The sequence below is a fragment of the Chiloscyllium plagiosum genome, unplaced genomic scaffold (assembly GCF_037043375.1).
Source record: "Chiloscyllium plagiosum isolate Xiang-an unplaced genomic scaffold, Cpla_swu_hap1 HiC_scaffold_46, whole genome shotgun sequence".
In the NCBI taxonomy this organism is placed as follows: domain Eukaryota; kingdom Metazoa; phylum Chordata; class Chondrichthyes; order Orectolobiformes; family Hemiscylliidae; genus Chiloscyllium; species Chiloscyllium plagiosum.
In genome coordinates, this window is record NW_028270184.1 from 61,988,045 (window position 1) to 62,008,575 (window position 20,531).

The following is a 20,531-nucleotide window of genomic DNA, read 5'->3' on the forward strand; positions in this document are numbered from 1 at the left end:
TCCCCCTCTCTCTATCCCCCCTCTCTTTGTCCCCCACTCTCTCTTTTCCCCCCCACTGTCCCCACGTCTCTGTCCCCCTAAGTCTCTTTTCATGTCTGTGTCACCCCCCTTTCTGTTCCCCCCCCTGCCCCTCTCTCTGTCCCACCCTCGCTCTGTCCACCCTCCCGGTCCTCCTATCTTCTGTCCATCCTCGCTCTGTCCCCCGTCCGTCCGCCCTCTCTCAGTCCCCCTCTCTTTGTCCCCCTCCCTCTGTCCCCCTCCTTCTGCCCCATCTCTCTGTCCCCCTCTCTCTGTCCCCCTCTCTCTGCCCCCCTCTCTCTATCCCCTTCACTCTGACACCGCTCACTCTGTCCCCCCTCTCTACGACCCCCTCTGTCTGTCCCCTCTCTCTGTTTCCCTCTGTCTGTCCCCCTCTCTGTTTCCCTCACTCTATCCCCTTCTCCTTGTCCCCCTCTCTCTGTCCCCTTCTCTCTCCCCTTCTCTCTATCCCCTTCTGTCTGCTCCCTTCTCTCTGTTCCCCCCTCTCTGCCCCCTTCTCACTGTCACCTTCTCTCTGTTCCCTTCTCTCTTTCCCCTCTCTCTGTCCCCCTCTCTCTGTTCCCCTCTCTCTGTCCCCCTCTTTCTGCCTCCCTCATTGTCCCCCCTCTCTTTATTCCCCTCTCTCTGTCCCTCTCTCTGTAACCCTCTCTCAGTTCCCCCTCTGTGTCCCCTCTTTTTGTACCCTGTCCATTGCCCCCTCTCTTTATCTCTTCTCTCTATTCCCAAACTCTCTGCTCCCCTCTCTCTGCCTCCTCTCTTTGTCTCTCTCGCTCTGTCCATCCTCTCTCTGTCCCCCTCTCTCTGTCCCCTTCTCTCTGTCCATTCTTTCTCTGTCTCCCCTCTCTGTGTCCCCCTCTCTCTGTACCCCTATCTCTCTGTCCCTTCTTACTCGGTTCCCCTCTCTCTACCCCCCTCTGTCCCCTCTCTCTGTCTCCCTCTCTGTACCCCTCTCAAAGTTCCCCTCTCTCTGTCCCCTCTCGTTGTCCCCCTGTGTTTGTCCCCCCTCATTATCCCTTCTTTCTGTCCTCACACTCTGTTCCCCTCTCTCTGTCCCCCTCTCTCTCTGTCCCCCTTTCTCGGTCCCCCCTCTCTATGGCCCCCCTCTCTCTGTTCCCCTCTCTCTGTCCCCCTCTTTCTGTCACCCACTCTTGCCCCCACTCTCTCTGTCCCCACCTCTCTGTCCCCCCCTCTGTCCCCACGTCTCTCTGTCCCCCAAAAGCTGCCTTCCTCTCTCTGTCACGCACCTCTCTGTCCCCCCTCCCTCTGCCCACTCACTCTGTCCCACCCTCGCTCTGTCCACCCTCCCTGTCCCCCTGTCTTCTGTCCCCCCTGGCTCTGTGCCCCCTCTCTGTCCTCTCTCTCTCTGTCCCACACTCTCTATCTCCGTATCTCTTTTCCGCTCTCTCTGCCCCCCTCTCTCTGTCCGCCATCTCTCTGTCCCCTTCTCTCTGTTCCCCCCACTCTATCCCCATATCTCTGTCCCGCTCTCTCTGTTCCCCTCTCTCTGTCCCCCCCGACCCAAACTCTCTGTCTCTCTTCGTCTGTCCCCTTTTCTCTGTTCCCCTCTCTCTGTCCCCGCTTTCTCTGTCTGCCACTCTCTGACCCCCTCTCCCTCTCTCCAACTCCCTCTGCCCCCCTCTCTGTCCCCCCTCTCTCTGTTCCCCTCTCTCCGTCCCTCTCTCTCTGTCCCCTATCTCCCTGTTCCTCTCTCTCTGCACCCCTTTCCCCTCTCTCTTTATCCCCCTCTCGCTGTCCCCCTCTCTCTGTCACACACTCTTTCCCCCACTCTCTCTGTCCCAACCTCTCTGTCACTCCCTCTGTCCCCACTTCTCTCTGTCCCCTAAGTCTGCCTTCTTCTCTCTGTCACACCCCTCTCTGTCCCCTTCCCTCTGCCCACTCACTATGTCCCCCCTGTCCCCAAGTCTCTGTCCACCTAAGTCTGTTCTCATCCCTCTGTCACACCCCTCTCTGTCCCCCCCTCTCTCTGCCCCTCTCTCTGTCCCACCCTCACTCTGTCTACCCTCCGGGTCCCCCTATCTTCTGTCCACCCTCGCTCTGTCCCCCTGTCTGTCTGCCCTCTCTCTGTCCGCCTCTCTCTGTCCCCCTCCGTCTGTCGCCCACTCTCTGACCCCCTCTCTCTGAACGCCTCCCTCTGTCCCCCCTCTCTCTGTCCCCCTCACTCTGCCCCCCTCTCTCTGTCCCCCCTCTCTGTCCCCCACTTTCTGTCCCCCCATCTCTCTGTCCCCCTCTCTCTGTCCCCCACTCTCTGTTCCCCCCCTGTCCCCACGTCTCTATCCCGCTAAGTCTGTTCTCATCCCTCTGTCACACCTCTCTCTGTCACCCCCTCTCTCTGTCCCATCCTCGCTCTGTCCACTCTCCCGGTCCACCTATCTTCTGTCCACCTCTCTCTGTCCCCCTCTTTCTGTTCCCCCTCTCTCTGTCCCCCTCTCTCGGTTCCCCTCTCTCTGATCCCACTGTCTCTGGCCTCACTTCTCTGTCCCTCCTCTGTCCCCACGTCTCTCTGTCCCCCTAAGTCTGCCCTCCTCTCTCTGCCACCACCCTCTCTGCCCCCATCTCTCTGCCCCCTCTCTCTGTTCCACCCTCGCTCTGTCCACCCACCCTGTCCCCCTGTCTTCTGTCCCCCCTGGCTCTGTCCCCCTCTCTCTGTCCCTCCTCTCTCTCTGTCCCCCTCTCTCTGTCCGCCATCTCTCTGACCCCCTCTCTCTGTTTCCCTCACTCTATCCCCATTTCTCTGTCCCGCTCTCTCTGTTCCCTTCTCTCTGTTCCCCTCTCTTGTCCCCCTCAATCTGTCTCCCCTCTCTCTGTCCCCCTCTCTCTGTCCCCCCTCTCTCTGTCCCCCCTCTCTCTGTCAACTCTCTCTCACTTCCCGGAGTCTCTGTCACCATCTCTCTCCGTCCCCCTCTCTCTGCCCCCCTTCTCTGAGTACCCCTCCCTCTGCCGCCCTCTCTCTGCCCCCCTCATTCTGTCCACCCTCTCTCTGACCCACTCTCCATGCGCCCCTTCTCTCGCTCTCCCCCTCTCTCTGTTTCCCTCTGTCTGTCCCCTTCTCTCTGTTCTCCTCATTCTATTCCCTTCTCTTTGTCCCCAAATCTCTATCCCCTTCTCTTTGTCCGCTTCTCTCAGTTCCCTTTCTCTCTATCCCCTCTCTCTGTCCACTTCTCTCTGTATCCTTCTCTCATTTCCCCTTCTCTCTATCCCTTTCTTTCTGTCCCCCTCTCTCTGTCCCCCTCTATCTGTCCCCCTCTCTACGTCTCCCCTCTCTCTCTCCCCCTCTCTCTGTCCCCCTCCCTCTGTTCCCTTCTCTCTGTTTCCTTCTCTCTGTTCCCTTCTCTCTGTTCCCCTCTCTCTGTCCCTTGTCTCTCTGTTCCCCTGTCTCTGTCCCCCCTTTACCCTCTCTCGTTATCCCCCTCTCTCTGACTCCCTCTCTGTTCCCCTCTCTTTCTCCCCTTCTCTCTGTCCATCCTATCTCTGCCCCCTCTCTCTGTCCCCCCTCTCTCTGTCCCCCTCCCTCTCTCTCCCCTTCTTTCTGTCCCCTTCTCTCTGCTCACTTCTCTCTGTTCCCCTCTCTCTGTCCCCTTCTCTCTGTTCCGCTCATTCTATCCCCTTCTCTTTTTCCCCTCTCTCTATCCCCTTCTCTCTGTCCCCTTCTCTCTGCTCACTTCTCTCTGTTCCCTTCTCTCTGTCCCCGCTTTCTCTGTCCCCCTCTCTCTGTCCCCTTCTCTCTGTCCCCCTCTCTCTCTGTACCCCTCTCTCTTTCTTTCCCACTCTCTCTTTCCACCTCTCTCTGTTCCCGTCTCTCTGACCAACCCTCTCTGTCCCACTCTCTCTGTCCCCCACCTCTCTGTCCCCCCTCTGTCCTCACGTCTCTCTGTCCCCCAAGTCTGTCTTCCTCTCTCTGTCACCCGCTCTCTGTCACCCGTGCTCTGCACCCCCTCTCTGTCCCACCGTCGCTCTGTCCAACCACCCTGTCCCCCTGCCTTCTGTCCCCCCTGGCTCTGTACCCCCTCTCTATCAGCCCTCTCTCTGTTCCCCTCTATCTGCCCACCACTTTCTGTCCCCCTCTCTCTGTCTCCCTCCCTCTGTCCCCCTTATTCTGTCCACCCTCTCTCTGTCCCACTCTCCACGTCCCCCTTCTCTCGATCTCCCCTTCACTCTGTTTCCCTCTGCCTGTCACCTTCTCTTGGTTCCCCTCATTTTCTCCCCTTCTCTTTGTCCCCCAATCTCTGTCCCATTCTCTCTGTCCCCTTCTCTCTGTCCCCTTCTCTCTGTCGCCTTCTCTCTGTCGCCTTCTCTCTATCCCCTTCTCTCTGCTCACTTCTCTCAGTTCCCCTCTCTCTGTCCCCGCTTTCCCTGACACCTCTCTCTGACCCCTTCTCTCTGACCCCCTCTCTCTGACCCCCTGTCTCTGACCCCCCTCTCAGCCCCCCTCTCTCTGACAACCTTTCTCTCTCCCCCTCTCTCTGTCTCCCTCACTCTGTCCCCTATCGCTCTGTCTCCCTCTCTACGACCCCCCTCTCTCTCCGCCTCTCTCTGCCCCCTCCCTCTGTCCCCCTCATTCTGTCCACCCTCTCTCTGTCCCACTCTCCACGTCCCCCTTCTCTCGCTCTCCCCCTCAATCTGTTTCCCTCTGCCTGTCCCCTTCTCTCTGTTCCCTCATTCTATCCCCTTCTCTTTGTCCCCCAATCTCTGTCCCCTTTTCTCTGCCCCTTCTCTCTGTCCACTTCTCTCTGTACCCTTCTCTCTGTTCCCCTTTTCTCTGTCCCCTTCTCTCTGTTCCTCTCTCTCTGTCCCCGCTTTCTCTGACCCCCTCTCTCTGACCCCTCTCTCTGACAACCTCTCTCTGTCCCCCCTCTCTCTCTCCCCCTCTCTCTGTCCCCCTCCCTCTGTCCCCATCTCTCTGTTTCCTTCTCTCTGTACCCCTCTCTCTGTTTCCCTCTCTCTGTCCCTCTCTCTCTGCCCCTTGTCTCCCTGTTCCCCTCTCTCTGACCCCCCTTTCCCCACTCTCTTTATCCCCCTCTCTCTGTCTCCCTCTCTGTACCCCTGTGTCTGTCCCTCCTCTCTTTATCCTTTCTCTCTGTCCCCAAACTCTCTGTTCGCCTCTCTCTGTCCCCTCTCTTTGTCCCCCTCTCTCTGTCCATCCTCTCTCTGCCCCCTCTCTCTGTCCACCTCTCTCTGTCCCCTTCTCTCTGTCCCATTCTCTCTGTTCCCTTCTCTCTGTTCCCCTCCCTCTGTCCCCCTCTCTCTGTCCACCTCTCTGTCCCCCCCCCTCTCTGTCCCCCCACTCTCTGTTCCTCTCTCTCTGCCCCTTCTCTCTGTTCCCTTCTCTCTGTCCCCCTCTCTCTGTCCCACTCTCTCTCTCCCCCTCTCTCTGTCCCTTCTCTCTCTGTTCCCGTCTCTCTCTGCCCCATCTCTCTGTTCCCCCCCTCTTTATCCCCCTCTCTCTGTACCCACTCTCTGTCCCCCCTCTCTCTATCCCCCTCTTTCTATCCCCGTCTCTCTGTCCTCCCACTCACAGTACCCCTCTCGTTGTCCCCCTCTCTCCCTGCCCCCCCCCTCTCTGTTACCCCCCTCTCTGTCCCCCCACCCTCTCTGCCCCTCTCTCTGTCCCACCATCGCTCTGTCCACCCTCCCGGTTCCCCTATCTTCTGTCCCGCCTGTCTGTCCGCTCTCTCTCTGGCCCCTCTCGCTGTCCCCCTTCTCTCTGTTCCCTTCTCTCTGTCCCCCTCTCTCTGCCCCCCTCTCTCTGTTCACCCTCTCTCTGTCCACCATCTCTCTCTTCCCGATCTCGCTGTCACCGTCTCTCTGTCCCTGCTCTCTCTGTCCCTCTTCTGTGTGCCCCCCTTCCTCAGTCCCACTTTCTTAGTCCCCCTCTCTCTGTCCCCCCTCTCTCTGTCCCACCTCTCTCTGTCCCCCTCCCTCTGAGCCCCTCCCTCTGTCCCACTCTCTCTGTCCCCCTCTCTCTGTCTCCCTCTCTCTGTCCCCCTCCTCTCTATCCCCCTCTCTCTCTCCCCTCTCTCTGTTTCCCTCTGTCTGTCCTCTTCTCTCTGTTCCCCTCTATCTGCCCACCACTTTCTGTCCCCCTCTCTCTGTCTCCCTCCCTCTGTCCCCCTCATTCAGTCCACCCTCTCTCTGTCCCCTTCTCTCTATCCCCTTCTCTCTGTACCCCTCTCTCTGTCCCCTTCTCTCTATCCCCTTCTCTCTGTCCCCTTCTCTCTGTTCCCCTCTCTCTGTCTCCCTCCCTCTGTCCCCCTCATTCAGTCCACCCTCTCTCTGTCCCCTTCTCTCTATCCCCTTCTCTCTGTACCCCTCTCTCTGTCCCCTTCTCTCTGTTCCCCTCTCTCTGTCCCCGCTTTCTCTGACCCCCTCTCTCTGACCCCCTCTCTCTGTCCACCCTCTCTCTCTTCCCGGTCTCTCTGTCACCGTATCTCTGTCCCTCCTCTCTCTGTCCCCCTTTTCTGTGTTCCCCTCTCTCAGTCCCACTTTCTTAGTCCCCATCTCTCTGTCCCCCTCTCTCTGTCCCCCTCTCTCTGTCCTCCTCCCTCTGTCCCACTCTCTCTGTTGCCCTTTCTTGTCCCCCTCTGTCTGCCCCCCCCCCCGTCCCCCTCTCTGTGTCCCCCCTCTCTCTGTCACCCCTCTCTCTGTCCCCGCTCTCTCTCTTCCCGGTCTCTCTGACACCATCTCTCTGTCCCCCCTCTCTCTGTCCCCCTTCTCTGCGTCCCCCTCCCTCCGTCCCACTTTCTCGGTCCCCATCCCTCTGTCCCCTCCCTCTGTCCCCCTCTCTCGGTCCCCCTCATTCTGTCCACCCTCTCTCTGTCCCACTCTCCAAGCGCCCCTTCTCTCGCTCTCCCCCTCTCTCTGTTTCCCACTGTCTGTCCCCTTCTCGCTGTTTTCCTCATTCTGTCCCCTTCTCTTTGTCCCACAATCTCTATCCTCTTCTCTTTGTCCCCTTCTCTCTGTCCCATTCTCTCTGTTCCTTCTCTCTGCTCACTTGTCTCTGTTCCCTTCTCTCTGTCCTCGCTTCTCTGACCCACTCTCTCTGACCTCCTCTCTCTGACCCCCTCTCGACGTCCCCCTCTCTCTCTCCCCATCTCTCTGTCCCCTTCTCTCTGTTCCCCTCATTCTATCCCCTTCTCTTTTTCCCCCTCTCTCTATCCCCTTCTCTCTGTCCCCTTCTCTCTGCTCACTTTTCTCTGTTCCCCTCTCTCTGTCCCCGCTTTCTCTGTTCCCCTCTCTCTGACTCCCTCTCTCTGTCCCCCTCTCTCTGACCCCCTCTCTCTGTCCCCCTCTCTATGACGCCCTCTCTCTGTCCCCCTCTCTCCGTTCCCCGCTCTCTCAGTATCCCTCTCTCTCTTTCCCCCACTTTCCGTCCCCCCTCTCTATGTCCCCCTCCCTCTGTCCCCTTCTCTCTGTCCCCATCTCTGCGCACCCCCTCTCTCTCCCCCCTCTCTGTTTCCCTCTGTCTGTCCCCTTCTCTCTGTTCCCCTCACTCTATCCCCTTCTCTCTGTCCCCTTCTCTCTGTTCCCCTCTCTCTGTCCCCGCTTTCTCTGACCCCCTTTCTCTTACCCCCTCTCTCTGTCCACCCTCTCTCCCTTCCCGGTCTCTCTGTCACCTTATCTCTGTCCCTCCTCTCTCTGTCCCCCTTTTCTGTTTCCCCCTCTCTCAGTCCCACTTTCTTAGGCCCCCTCTCTCTGTCCCCCTCTCTCTGAACCCCTCTCTCTGTCCCCCTCCCTCTGTCCTCCTCCCTCTGTCCCACACTCTCTATCGCCCTCTCTCTGCCCCCCCTCTCTGTCCCCCTCCTCTCTATCCCCCTGCCTCTCTCTCTCCTCCTCTCTCTGTTCCCCTCACTCTATCCCCTTCTCTCTGTTCCCTTCTGTCTGCTCACTTCTCTCTGTTCCCTTCACTCTGTTCCTCTCTCTCTGTCCCCGCTTTCTCTGCTCCCCTCTCTCTGAACCCCTCTCTCTGACCCACTCTCTTTGACCCCCTCTCTCTGTCCCACTCTCTCTGACTCCCTCACTCTGTCCCCCATCTCTCTGTCCCCCTCTCCACGTGACCCCCTCTCTCTCTCCCCCTCTCTGTTTCCACTGCCTGTCCCCTTCTCTCTGTTCCCCTCATTCTATCCCCTTCTCTTTGTCCCCCTCTCTCTGTTCCCTTATCTCTGCTCACTTCTCTCTGTTTCCTTCTCTCTGTTCCCTTCTCTCAGTCCCTGCTTTCTCTGTCATCCTCTCTCTGACCCCCTCTCTCTGACCCCCTCACTCTCTTTCCCCCTCTCTCTGTTCTCCCCTCTTTCTGTTCCCCCTCTCTGTCCCCCTCTCTCGGTTCCCCTCTCTCTGACGCCACTGTCTCTATCCCCACCTCTCTGCCCCCCCCGCCCCCTCTGTCCCCACGTCTCTCTGTCCCCCTAGGTCTGCCCTCCTCTCTCTGTCACCCTCCTCTCTGCCCCATCTCTCTGCCCCCTTTCTCTGTCCCACCCTCGTTCTGTCCACCCACCCTGTCCCCCTGTCTTCTGTCCCCCCGACTCTGTCCACCTCTCTCTGTCCCTCCTCGCTCTCTGTCTCCCTCTCTCTGTCCGCCATCTCTCTGTCCCCCTCTCTCTGTTTCCCTCACTCTATCCCCGTATCTCTGTCCCGCTCTCTCTGTTCCCTTCTCTCTGTTGCCCTTTCTTGTCCCCCTCTGACTGCCCCCCCCGTCCCCCTCTCTGTGTCCCCCCTCTCTCTGTCCCTCTTCTCTGCGTCCCCCTCCCTCCGTCCCACTTTCTCGGTCCCCATCCCTCTGTCCCCTCCCTCTGTCCCCCTCTCTCGGTCCCCCTCATTCTGTCCACCCTCTCTGTGTCCCACTTTCCAAGCGCCCCTTCTCTCGCTCTCCCCCTCTCTCTGTTTCCCACCGTCTGTCCCCTTCTCTCTGTTCTCCTCATTCTGTCCCCTTCTCTTTGTCCCACAATCTCTATCCCCTTCTCTTTGTCCCCTTCTCTCTGTCCCCTTCTCTCTGTTCTCCTCATTCTGTCCCCTTCTCTTTGTCCCACAATCTCTATCCCCTTCTCTTTGTCCCCTTCTCTCTGTTCCCTTCTCTCTGTCCCCGCTTTCTCTGACCTACTCTCTCTGACCTCCTCTCTCTTACCCCCTCACTCTCTCTCCCATCTCTCTGTCCCCCTCTCGACTTCCCCCTCTCTCTCTCCCCATATCTCTGTCCCCTTCTCTCTGTTCCCCTCATTCTATCCCCTTCTCTTTTCCCCCTCTCTCTATCCTCTTCTCTCTGTCCCCTTCTCTCTGCTCACTTTTCTCTGTTCCCCTCTCTCTGTCCCCGCTTTCTCTGTCCCCCTCTCTCTGACTCCCTCTCTCTGTCCCCCTCTCTCTGACCCCCTCTCTCTGTCCCCCTCTCTATGACGCCCTTTCTCTGTCCCCCCTCTCTCTTTCCCCCACTTTCTGTCCCCCTCTCTCTGTCCCCCTCCCTCTGTCCCCTTCTCTCTGTTCCCCTCATTCTATCCCCTTCTCTTCATCACCCAATCTCTGTCCTCTTCTCTCTGTCCCCTTCTCTCTATCCCCTTCTCTCTATCCCCTTCTCTCTGTACCCTTCTCCGTGTCCCCTTCTGTCTATCCCCTTCTCTCTGCTCACTTCTCTCTGTTCCCCTTCTCTCTATCCACTTCTCTCTGTCCCCTTCTCTCTGTCCCCTTCTCTCTATCCCCTTCTCTCTGTACCCTTCTCTCTGTTCCTATTCTCTCTATCCCCTTCTCTCTGTCACCTTCTCTCTGTCCCCTTCTCTCTATCCCCTTCTCTCTGCTCACTTCTCTCAGTTCCTCTCTCTCTGTCCCCGCTTTCCCTGACCCCTCTCTCTGACCCCCTCTCTCTGACCCCCTCTCTCTGACCCGCTGTCTCTGACCCCCCTCTCAGTCCCCCTCTCTCTGACAACCTTTCTCTGTCCCCCTCACTCTGTCCCCCATCTCTCTGTCCCCCTCTCTCTGTCCCCTTCTATCTGTCCCCTTCTCTCTATACCCATCTCTCTGTTCCCTTCTCTCTATTCCCCTCTCTCTGTCCCCACTTTCTCTGTCCCTCTCTCTCTGTTCCCCTCTCTCTCTCTCCCTCTCTCTCTGTATCTCTCTCTCTCTTTCCCCCACTCTCTGTCCCCCTCTCTCTGCTCCCCTATCTCTGACCAACTCTCTCTGTCCCACTCGCTCTGTCCCCCACCACTCTGTCCCCCTCTGTCCCCCCGTCTCTCTGTCCCCCTAAGTCTGTCTTCCTCTCTCTGTCACCCCCTCTCTGAACCTCTCTCTCTGCCCCCTCTCTGTCCCACCCTCATTCTGTCCACCCACCCTGTCCCCCTGTCTTCTGTGCTCCCTAGCTCTGTACCCCTCTCTGTCACCCCTCTCTCTGTTCCCCTCTATCTGCCCACCACTTTCTGTCCCACCTCTCTCTGTCCACCCTCTCTATGTCCCTGTCTCTCTGTCCCCCTCTCTCTGTCCCCCTCACTCTGACCCCTCTCTCTGTCCCCCTCTATCTGTCCCCTTCTCTCTTCCCCCCTCTCTGTTCCCCTCCCTCTGTACCCCCTCTCTCTGTACCCCTCTCTCTGTCCGCCCTCCCTCTGTCGCACTCCCTCTGTTCCCATCCCACTGTATCCCTCTCTCTGTCCCTCTCTCTCTGTCCCCCTCCCTCCGTCCCACTTTCGCTGTCCCCTCTCCCTGCCCCCTTCTCTCTGTCCCCCTCACTCTGTCCACCCTCTCTGTGTCCCCTCTCCATGTCCCCCCTCTCTCTCCCCCCTCTCTGTTTCCCTCTGTCTGTCCCCTTCTCTCTGTTCCCCTCTTCAATCCCTTTCTCCTTGTCTCCCTCTCTCTGTCCCCTTCTCTCTGTCTCCTTCTCTCTGTCTCCCTCTCTCTGTCCCCTTCTGTTTGTCCCCTTCTCTCCGTTCTCTTCTCTCTGTTCCCCTCTCTCTGTCGCCCGTCTCTCTGTACACCCCTCGCTGTCCCGACTCTCACTGTCCCCCGTCTCTCTGTCCCCTACTCTCTGTCCCCTTCTCTCTGTCCCCCTCCCTCCGTCCCACTTTCGCTGTCCCCCTCTCCCTGTCCCCTTCTCTCTGTATCCCTCACTCTGTCCACCCTCTCTGTGTCCCCTCTGCACGTCCCCCCTCTCTCTCCCCCTCTCTCTGTTTCCCTCTGTCTGTCCCTCATTCAATCCATTTCTCTTTATCCCCCTCTCTCTGTCCCCCCTCTCTGTCCCCCTCTCTCTCTGCTCCCCTCTCTCCGTTACCCTCTCTGTAACCCTCACTCTGTCCCCTACTCTCTCTGTCCCCGTCTCTCTGTCCCCCACTCTCCGTCCCCTTCTCTCTGTCCCCATCACTCCGTCCCACTTTCGCTGTCCCCCTCTCCCTGTCCCCTTCTCTTTGTCCCCCTCACTCTGTCCACCCTCTCTGTGTCCCCTCTCCACGTCCCCTCTCTCTCCCTTTCTCTCTGTTCCCCTCATTCAATCCCTTTCTCTTTGTCCCCCTCTCTCTGTCCCCTTCTCTCTGTCCCCTTCTCTCTGTCTCCCTCTCTCTGTCCCCTTCTGTTTGTCCCCTTCTCTCTGTTCTCTTCTCTCTGTTCCCCTCTCTCTGTCGCCCCTCTCTCTGTACCCCCCTCGCTGTACCCACTCTCTCTGTCCCCCTCTCTCTGTTCCCACTCTCTCTGTCCCCCGTATCTCTGTCCCCCTTCTCTCTGCCCCCTCCCTCCGTCCTATTTTCGCTGCCCCCCTCTCCTCGGTCCCCCCTCTCTGTGTCCCCTCTCCACGTCCCCCTCTCACTGTTTCCCTCTGTCTGTCCCCATCTCTCTGTTCCCCTCATTCAATCCCTTTCTCTTTGCCCCCCCCCCTCTCTCTCTTTGTTCCCTTCTCTCCGTTCCCTTCTCTCTGTCCCCCTCTCCCTTTCCCCTTCTCTCTGTTCCTTTCTCTCTGTCCCCTTCTCTGGCCCCCTCTCTCTGTCCCTTATCTCTCGGTTCCCCTCTCTCTGCCCCCATCTTTCTGTCCCCCCTCTGTTTATCCCCCTCTCTCTGTCCCCAATCTCTCTGTTCCCCTCTCATTACCCCCGCTCTCTGTTCCCCTCTCTCAGTACCCACGCTCTCTGTTCCCTTCTCTCTGTCCCCTCTCTCTGTACCCCTCTCTCTGTCCCCCCTCTCTATATCCCCATCTCTCTGTCAACACTCTCTCTCTGTCCCCACTCTCACTGTCCCCCTCTATCTGTCCCCTCTCTCTGTCCCCTTCTTTCTGTTCCCTTCTCTCTGTTCCGCCCTCTCTGTCTCTTCTCTCTCTGTTCCCCTCTCTCTGCCCCACTCTCTGTCCACCATCACTCTGTCCCCCCTGTCGTCAATTCTCTCTCTGTCCCTCCTCTCTCTCTGTCCCCTTCTCTCTGTTCCCCTCACTCTATCTCCGTATCTCTGTCCCGCTCTCTCTGTTCTCCTCTCTCTGTCTCCTTATGTCTGTTCTCTTCTCTCTGTTCCGCTCTCTCTGCCACCCTCTCTCTGTCCGCTTCTTTTTGCCCTCCTCCCTCCGTCCCACATTCGCTGTCCCCCTCTCTTTGTCCCCCCTCTCTCTGTCCCCCCTCTCTCTGTCCCCCTCTCTCTATCCACCTCTCTCTGCCCCCCTCCCTCTGTCCCCCTCTCTGTGTCCCCTCTCCACGTCCTCCCTCTCTCTCTCCCCATCTCTCTGTTTCCCTCTGTCTGTCCCCTTCTCTCTGTTCCCCTCATTCAATCCCTTTCTCTTTGTCCCCCTCTCTCTACCCCCTTCTCTTTGTCCCCTTCTCTCTGTTCCCTGCTATTTGTCACCCCTCTCTCTTTCCCCCTCTCTATGTCCCCCCCTCTCTTTCTCCCCTCTCTCTGTCCCCCTCTCTCTGTCCCTTTCCTTCTGTTCCCTTCTCTCTGTCCCCTCTCTCTGTCTCCTCTCTCTGTCCCGCTCTCTCTGTCCCTTCTCTCATTTTCCCCTCTCTCTGCCTCCCATTGCTCTGTCCCCACTCTCTTTATTCCCCTCTCCACGGCCCCTCTCTCTCTGTCTCTCTCTCTCTGTTTCCCTCTGTCTATCGCCTTCTCTCCGTTCCCCTCACTCTATCCCCATCACTTTGACCCTTCTCTCTGTCCCCTTCTCTCTGTTCCCTTCTCTCTGTCCCCTTCTCTCTGTTCCCTTCTCTCTGCTCCCTTCTCTCTGTTCCCTTCTCTCTGTTCCCCTCTCTCTTTCCGCGCTTTCTGTGACCCCTTTTTCTGACCCCCTCTCTCTGTCCCCCTCTCTGTACCCTTCTCTCAGTTTCCCTCTCTCTGTCCCCCTCTCTGTATCCCCCTCTCTCAGTCCCCAAACTCTCTGTTCCCCTCTCTCTGTCCCCCTCTCTTTGTCCCCGTCTCTCTGTCCCCTACTCTCTGTCCCCTTCTCTCTGTCCCCCTCCCTCCGTCCCACTTTCGCTGTCCCCCTCTCCCTGTCCCCTTCTCTCTGTATCCCTCACTCTGTCCACCCTCTCTGTGTCCCCTCTGCACGTCCCCCCTCTCTCTCCCCCTCTCTCTGTTTCCCTCTGTCTGTCCCTCATTCAATCCATTTCTCTTTATCCCCCTCTCTCTGTCCCCCCTCTCTGTCCCCCTCTCTCTCTGCTCCCCTCTCTCCGTTACCCTCTCTGTAACCCTCACTCTGTCCCCTACTCTCTCTGTCCCCGTCTCTCTGTCCCCCACTCTCCGTCCCCTTCTCTCTGTCCCCCTCACTCCGTCCCACTTTCGCTGTCCCCCTCTCCCTGTCCCCTTCTCTCTGTCCCCCTCACTCTGTCCACCCTCTCTGTGTCCGCTCTCCACGTCCCCCCTCTCTCTCCCCCTCTCTCTGTTTCCCTCCTCTCTGTCCCCCTCTCTTTCACCCTCTCTATGTCCCCCTTTCTCTGTGCCCCCTCTCTCTGTCCCCCTCTCTCTATCCCCTTCTCTCTGTTCCCTTCTCTCTGTCCCCGCTCTCTGTTCCCTTCTCTCTGTCCCCTCTCTCTGTCCCCTCTCTCTGTCCCCCTCTCTCTGTCCCTTCTCTCTCTTTTCCCCTCTCTCTGCCTCCCATCGCTCTGCCCCCACTCTCTTTATCCCCCTCTCCACGGCCCCTCTCTCTCTGTCCCTGTCTCTCTCTGTTTCCCTCTGTCTATCGCCTTCTCTCCGTTCCCTTCACTCTATCCCCATCACTTTGACCCCCCTCTCTGTCCCCTTCTCTCTGTCCCCTTCTCTCTGTCCACTTCTCTCTGTTCCCTTCTCTCTACTCCCTTCTCTCTGTTCCCTTCTCTCTGTCCCCTTCTCTCTGTCCACTTCTCTCTGTTCCCTTCTCTCTGCTCCCTTCTCTCTGTTCCCTTCTCTCTGTTCCCCTCTCTCTTTCCGCGCTTTCTGTGTCCCCCTCTCTCTGACCCCCTCTCTCTGTCCCCCTCTCTATTCCCTTCTCTCAGTTCCCCTCTCTCTGTCCCCCTCTCTTTATCCCCCTCTCTTTGTCCCCAAACTCTCTATCCCCCTCTCTCTGTCCCCCTCTCTTTCTCCCCCTCTCTCTGCCCCCTTCTCTTTGTCCCCTTCTCTCTGTTCCCTGCTATTTGTCCCCCTCTCTCTCTCCCCCTCTCTATGTCCCCCTCTCTCTTTCTCCCCTCTCTCTGTCCCCCTCTCTCTGTCCCCTTCTCTCTGTTCCCTTCTCTCTGTCCCCTCTCTCTGTCCCCTCTCTCTGTCCCCATCTCTCTGTCCACACTCTCTCTTTGTCCACACTCTCTCTGTCCCCCTCTCTCTGTCCCCTTCTCTCTGTTCCCTTCTCTCTGTCCCCTCTCTCTGTCCCCTCTCTCTGTCCCCCTCTCTCTGTCCCTTCTCTCTCTTTTCCCCTCTCTCTGCCTCCCATCGCTCTGCCCCCACTCTCTTTATCCCCCTCTCCACGGCCCCTCTCTCTCTGTCCCTGTCTCTCTCTGTTTCCCTCTGTCTATCATCTTCTCTCCGTTCCCCTCACTCTATCCCCATCACTTTGACCCCTCTCTCTGTCCCCTTCTCTCTGTCCCCTTCTCTCTGTCCCCTTCTCTCTGTTCCCTTCTCTCTGCTCCCTTCTCTCTGTTCCCTTCTCTCTGTTCACCTCTCTCTTTCCGCGCTTTCTGTGTCCCCCTCTCTCTGACCCCCTCTCTCTGTCCCCCTTTCTGTACCCTACTCTCAGTTCCCCTCTCTCTGTCCCCCTCTCTTTATCCCCCTCTCTCTGTCCACTGTCTCTCTGTCCCCCTCTCTCTGTCCCCTTCTCTTTATCCCGCTCTCTCTGTCCCCAAACTCTCTGTCTCCCTCTCTCTGTCCCCCGTCTCTCTGTCCCCCCTCTCTCGGCCCCCCTGTCTGTCCCCCCTCTCTCTGTCCCCCTCACTCTGCACCCCCTCTCTCTGTCCCCTCTCCACGTCCCCCGTCTCTCTAACTCCCCCTCTCTCTGTTTCCCTCTGTCTATTCCTTTCTCTCTTTTCCCCTCATACAATCACTTTCTCTTTGTCCCCCTCTCTCTGTCCCCCTCTCTCTGTCCCCCTCTCTTTGACCCTTCTCTCTGTTCCCTTCTCTCTGTCCCCCTCTCTCTGTCCTCGCTCTTTCTGTCCCCCTCTCTCTGCCCCCCTCACTCTGTCCCCCTTCTCTGTGTCCCCTCTCCACGTCCCCCCTCTCTCTCCCCCTCTCTCTGTTTCCCTCCTCTCTGTCCCCCTCTCTTTCACCCTCTCTATGTACCCCTTTCTCTGTGCCCCCTCTCTCTGTCCCCCTCTCTCTATCCCCTTCTCTCTGTTCCCTTCTCTCTGTCCCCGCTCTCTGTTCCCCTCTCTCTGTCCCCTCTCTTTTTAACTTTCTCTCTGTCCCCCCTCCCTTTATCCCCATCTCTCTGTCCACACTCTCTCTTTGTCCACACTCTCTCTGTCCCCCTCTCTCTGTCCCCTTCTCTCTGTTCCCTTCTCTCTGTCCCCCTCTCTCTGTCACTTCTCTCTCTGTTCCCCTCTCTCTGCCCCATCTCTCTGTCCCCCTCTCTTTATCCCCCTCTCTCTTTCCCCTCTCTCTCCGTTCCCCTCTCTTTGTAACCCTCTCTCTGTTCCCCCTCTATTTATCCCCATCTCTCTGTCCACACTCTCTCGTGCTGGAGGGAGACAGAGACGGCAGGACAGAGAGAGTGCGGATGAGGGGATAGGGAAGAGTGTGAGCAGGTGGAGAAACTGGGGTTCGGGGGATGTGTGTGAAACGGGAAAGGAGGGAGTGTGAAGAGGAGAGGTGGTGAGAGAGAGGGAGAGAATTGAGTAGAGAGAGAAGGGGAGATGAAATGGGGAGGCCATGCTGCAGTGGAGGGGCAGTGGGAGTTAAACCCAGCTCGTGAGCTGATGGCGCGGTGCCCTCCCCTTCCCTGAGGACCAGGACTTGGTTCTGAGTCTGTCTCTCTCCAGCTCAGCTTCTCCAACACAAAGACACACCACAAAACCGGTCACTCTGCTGCTCGGCACGCTTTAATGAGCATTTTTATTGTTTACAAATGGAAGTGATGGACACAGTCAGTGGGATGGAGCCTTTTCTCACTGGCCCCTGACCTGTGAGAAACATTGAAATGTTTCCCTGTAACCCCCCTGTGGGATAAGGATGGACAAACCAGCGCTACCCTCAGTCTGTTACCATAGCGACAGGCTGCTCCATCGCTGAAACACTGAACTGAAATGAGAAAATCCCGGATGGTGTGATTAATGAGGGAATTTGAGTGATGGATGGATTTGGGTGAAGGGATATTTCAGCACATTCTTCAGCTGCTGCCTGAACTTAGTCTGGGTCACGGCATAAATCGCGGTGTTTGTGCAGCAACTGAGGAGCTGCAGCATGAAGCCCAATTCCCGCACAAAGGGATGGAGATACACAGACCGATACCCAATATCCCACATCCGGTACCATATAGAATACAGCATGAACGTTGACCATAACAGGATGAAATTGGCCGAGATCACAAACAGTAAAATGATGGATTTTTTTCGGTTTCTCATTTCTGTGTCAGACTGAGCGTCCCCATTGGTGTGGGCGCGGAGTCTCCTGCGGGCTCTGCTGGTCACTAAAATGTGTCTGACAGTGAGAACATTGAGCAGCAGAATCAGGAGAAATGGGACACACGGGGTTAGAATGTGGTGGAGGAACTCGATTGTGACCCAGACAATGGAATAACGAACAGCGTCTGTTACCTCACAAAACCAGGGGAGGTTCCACGGCCAATACCGAGCCGTGAGCATAAAATACCAGGAAATGTTCTTTAAACAGCTCAGCACAGTCACTACTCCCAGAATCACAACCGACGTTTTCTCACTGCAATATTTACTTTTCAGCTTCTGGCAACAAATGACCACAAACCGATCAAAGGTGAAAGTGACGGTGAACCAGACAGAGCAGTCAGTGGCTGCATAAAGCAGGACGGCGTGGATGTTACACACGGGGACGGAGTCCTTCAGGAAATAAAACTGTTGCGGATAAACAATGGGAATGTGTCTCAGGATCAGGTCAAGGATAATGACCAGGAGATCCGCCGCTGCCATGGCCCCCAGGTAACGTCTGACACATGGAGACAATCCACAATCTTTATAAAGCAGGACGTAGATGGTCACTACGTTAACTGTGAGGAAGAAAAACAAACCCATTATCCACCAGCCTGGAGGCAAAGGGACCAGTTTGATCGGGGACCCAGTGAGATTTTCAAATGTGTCCTTGTATTCAGGGATTTATTAAAATAATTGGAGCTGGAATAACAAATGGGAAGGTCTGAATTACTGACAACAATGTGACATAAACCACAGGAAACCCTCCCTCCCCAAACACACAGAGACACATCCATAAGGACAGATGGTTTCTAAAACATTCCCACACACTCGATCACTCGAGAGCAGACACAGGTCACTCCTTCCCAGTTCCTAATACGGAGGGTGGAAACGTTGCTGTCCTGAAGTATTCTCTCCCAGTTTCCTGAAAACAAACGGAGTTTGGGAATTCCTTTCTTTTGGTTTAAATTGTGGTCGATCCTGTGCCGTGAAGAAATTTAAATGCAGGGAAAACGTATTCACTCCTTTAACTGCCTGAGGGGCCTTCGGAACAGTGTCTCATTCTCCCTGGAACGGGATCTCTTCCCTCGGGATCTTATTGTTTGTTCAATTCACTGACGTCCGGCTGTTCACAAAAAAGTTCAGGGACAGAACTTTCCGGGGAATGGCAGTTATAGAATGTCAGGGACAGAACTTTCCAGGGAATGGCAGTTATAGAATGTCAGGGACAGAACTTTCCGGGGAATGGCAGTTATAGAATGTCGGGGACAGAACCTTCCGGGGAATGGCAGTTATAGAATGTCGGGGACAGAACCTTCCGGGGAATGTCAGTTATAGAATGTCGGGGACAGAACGTTCCGGGGAATGGCAGTTATAGCATGTCGGGGACAGAACGTTCCGGGGATGTCAGTTATAGAATGTTGGTGACAGAACGTTCCGGGGAATGGCAGTTATAGAATGTCAGGGACAGAACGTTCTGGAGAATATCAGGGACAGAACGTTCCGGGGAACTCCTTGACCTGTCCATCATCTTCCCCCCATCCACCCCACCCTCCTCTCTGACCTATCACCTCTCCCTCATCTCCGTCTCCCGATCACATTCCCAGCTCCCTTCCCCACAACCCCAGCCCCTGCCCAGCCCCCTCCCATTTATCTCTCAGCTCCCCGGCCCAGAAGCCTCATTCCTGAAGAAGGGATTATGCCTGAAACGTTCATTCCCCTGCTCCTCGGATGCTGCCTGACCTGCTGTGCTTTTCCAGTACCACACTCTCAGTCAGGAAACAGTCCAACACCGTCGTACTCACAGGATCAGGCCTGACGGGTAATTTAGATTAGATTAGATTACTTACAGTGTGGAAACAGGCCCTTCGGCCCAACAAATCCACATCAACCCGCCGAAGCGCAACCCACCCAGACCCATTCCGCTACATTTACCCCTTCACCTAACACTACGGACAATTTCCAATGGCCAATTCACCCAACCTGCATATCTTTGGACTGTGGGAGGAAACCGGACCACCCAGACGAAACCCACGCAGACACGGGGAGAATGTGCAAACTCCACACAGTCAGTCGCCTGAGGCGGGAATTGAACCCGGGTCTCTGGCGCTGTGAGGCAGCAGTGCTAACCACTGTGCCACGGTGCCACTCATAATGTTTCATGAAGCCCCATCACCATGCCTGGGTATATCCTGTCCCACCGGCAGGACAGACCCACCAGTTGTGGGGACACCTTGGGATACAGTCAGGGAAGGAGTTACCCTGCAATTCCCCAACATTGATTCCAGAACCCAGGAAATCTCATAGTAACAGATCATGGTCAAGGAAATCGCCTGAGGATGGTTATCTCCTGCCCCCCATCCCTCCTATCGGTGTTAACTCAGTTCCCCACGATGTTGGAAACAAATCAGAGGAAGCACTGGGGGTGATAAGGACACGACCGTCCCCTGTGTGTGGGACTTAAATGTCCATCACCAGGAGTGTCCCCACAGCCCCACCGCTGCCTGAACAGGGACAGGCTTCAATACACAACAGCCAGACTGGGGGAAACATTCGCCCCAAACTCCTTGTCCCAAAGGGCTCTGACAGTATCTGTAGGAGCAGCCAGCACAAAGTTCTGGTGGAGGCACAGTCTCAGCCTCATATTTGACATACTCAAGATTAGTGTGTTCCTGGAAAATCACAGCAGGTCAGGCAGCATCCGAGGAGCAGGAAAATCAACATGTCGGGCAGCAGACCTTCATCACGAATGAGGCTGCGAGCCTCCGGGATGGAGAGATAAATCATATTGAGCGTACTGCTCACTGTCTGATGTGGCACTCCCTCCTGTGAAGTAGGACATACTTCTAAAGGGCTGAGCACATGGAAACTGGCCATCCATGAGGTACTGTGGGCTAGTAACAGCTGCAGCATCAATGGCCTTCCCTCCATCATAAAGTCAGAAATGGGCTATTCACTGATGGTTTCAAAATATTCAGCACCATTCACAACTGCACCGATACCGAAGCAGGCTATTCAGCCCATCAAGAGTTTTAAACAGGAACTGAATGAGGCCATTCAGCCATTGGAGGCTGTTACGCAGCGATTGGAGCAGATCTTTTAATGTCTCAGACCGCTTTCACAGGAAATGGAAGGGAACATTCAGCATTTCAAAGCTGCTACACAGGAATATGGGGAGCTGTGTAGACCACAGCAGTGCATTGATCTATAAACCCGGACTAGATATCTGTCCAGCACCGGGAGCTGTGCAGAAATCAGCAGTGCACTAATGTGTGAACCTGAAAGAAACATCCATCCAGTATATGGAGCTGCACAGTCTACACCATTGCATTATCGATAAACCTCAACCAGTTAGTCTGACCAGCACAGTGACCTGTGCAGTAATCACCCGTGAATTAATCTGTAAAAGGGGAGCAGTTACCCTCCCAGCATGTAGGACTGAGTACACCACCCGAGTGCATTGATCTGTAAACAAGGAGC

At 56.4% G+C, this 20,531-nt stretch overlaps 1 protein-coding gene across 1 annotated transcript in view; it reads right to left on the reverse strand.

The window, feature by feature from the left end:
* Window positions 1–16,718: 16,718 nt before the first annotated feature.
* The window catches only part of LOC148136358 (putative G protein-coupled receptor 139), a 78,528-nt gene continuing 74,715 nt past the window's right edge, over window positions 16,719–20,531 (reverse strand). Inside the window, exon 2 of the mRNA XM_087983707.1 lies at window positions 16,719–17,629. Coding sequence (XP_087839833.1) covers window positions 16,719–17,629 — 911 coding nt within the window. The remainder of the gene's footprint in view (window positions 17,630–20,531) is intronic.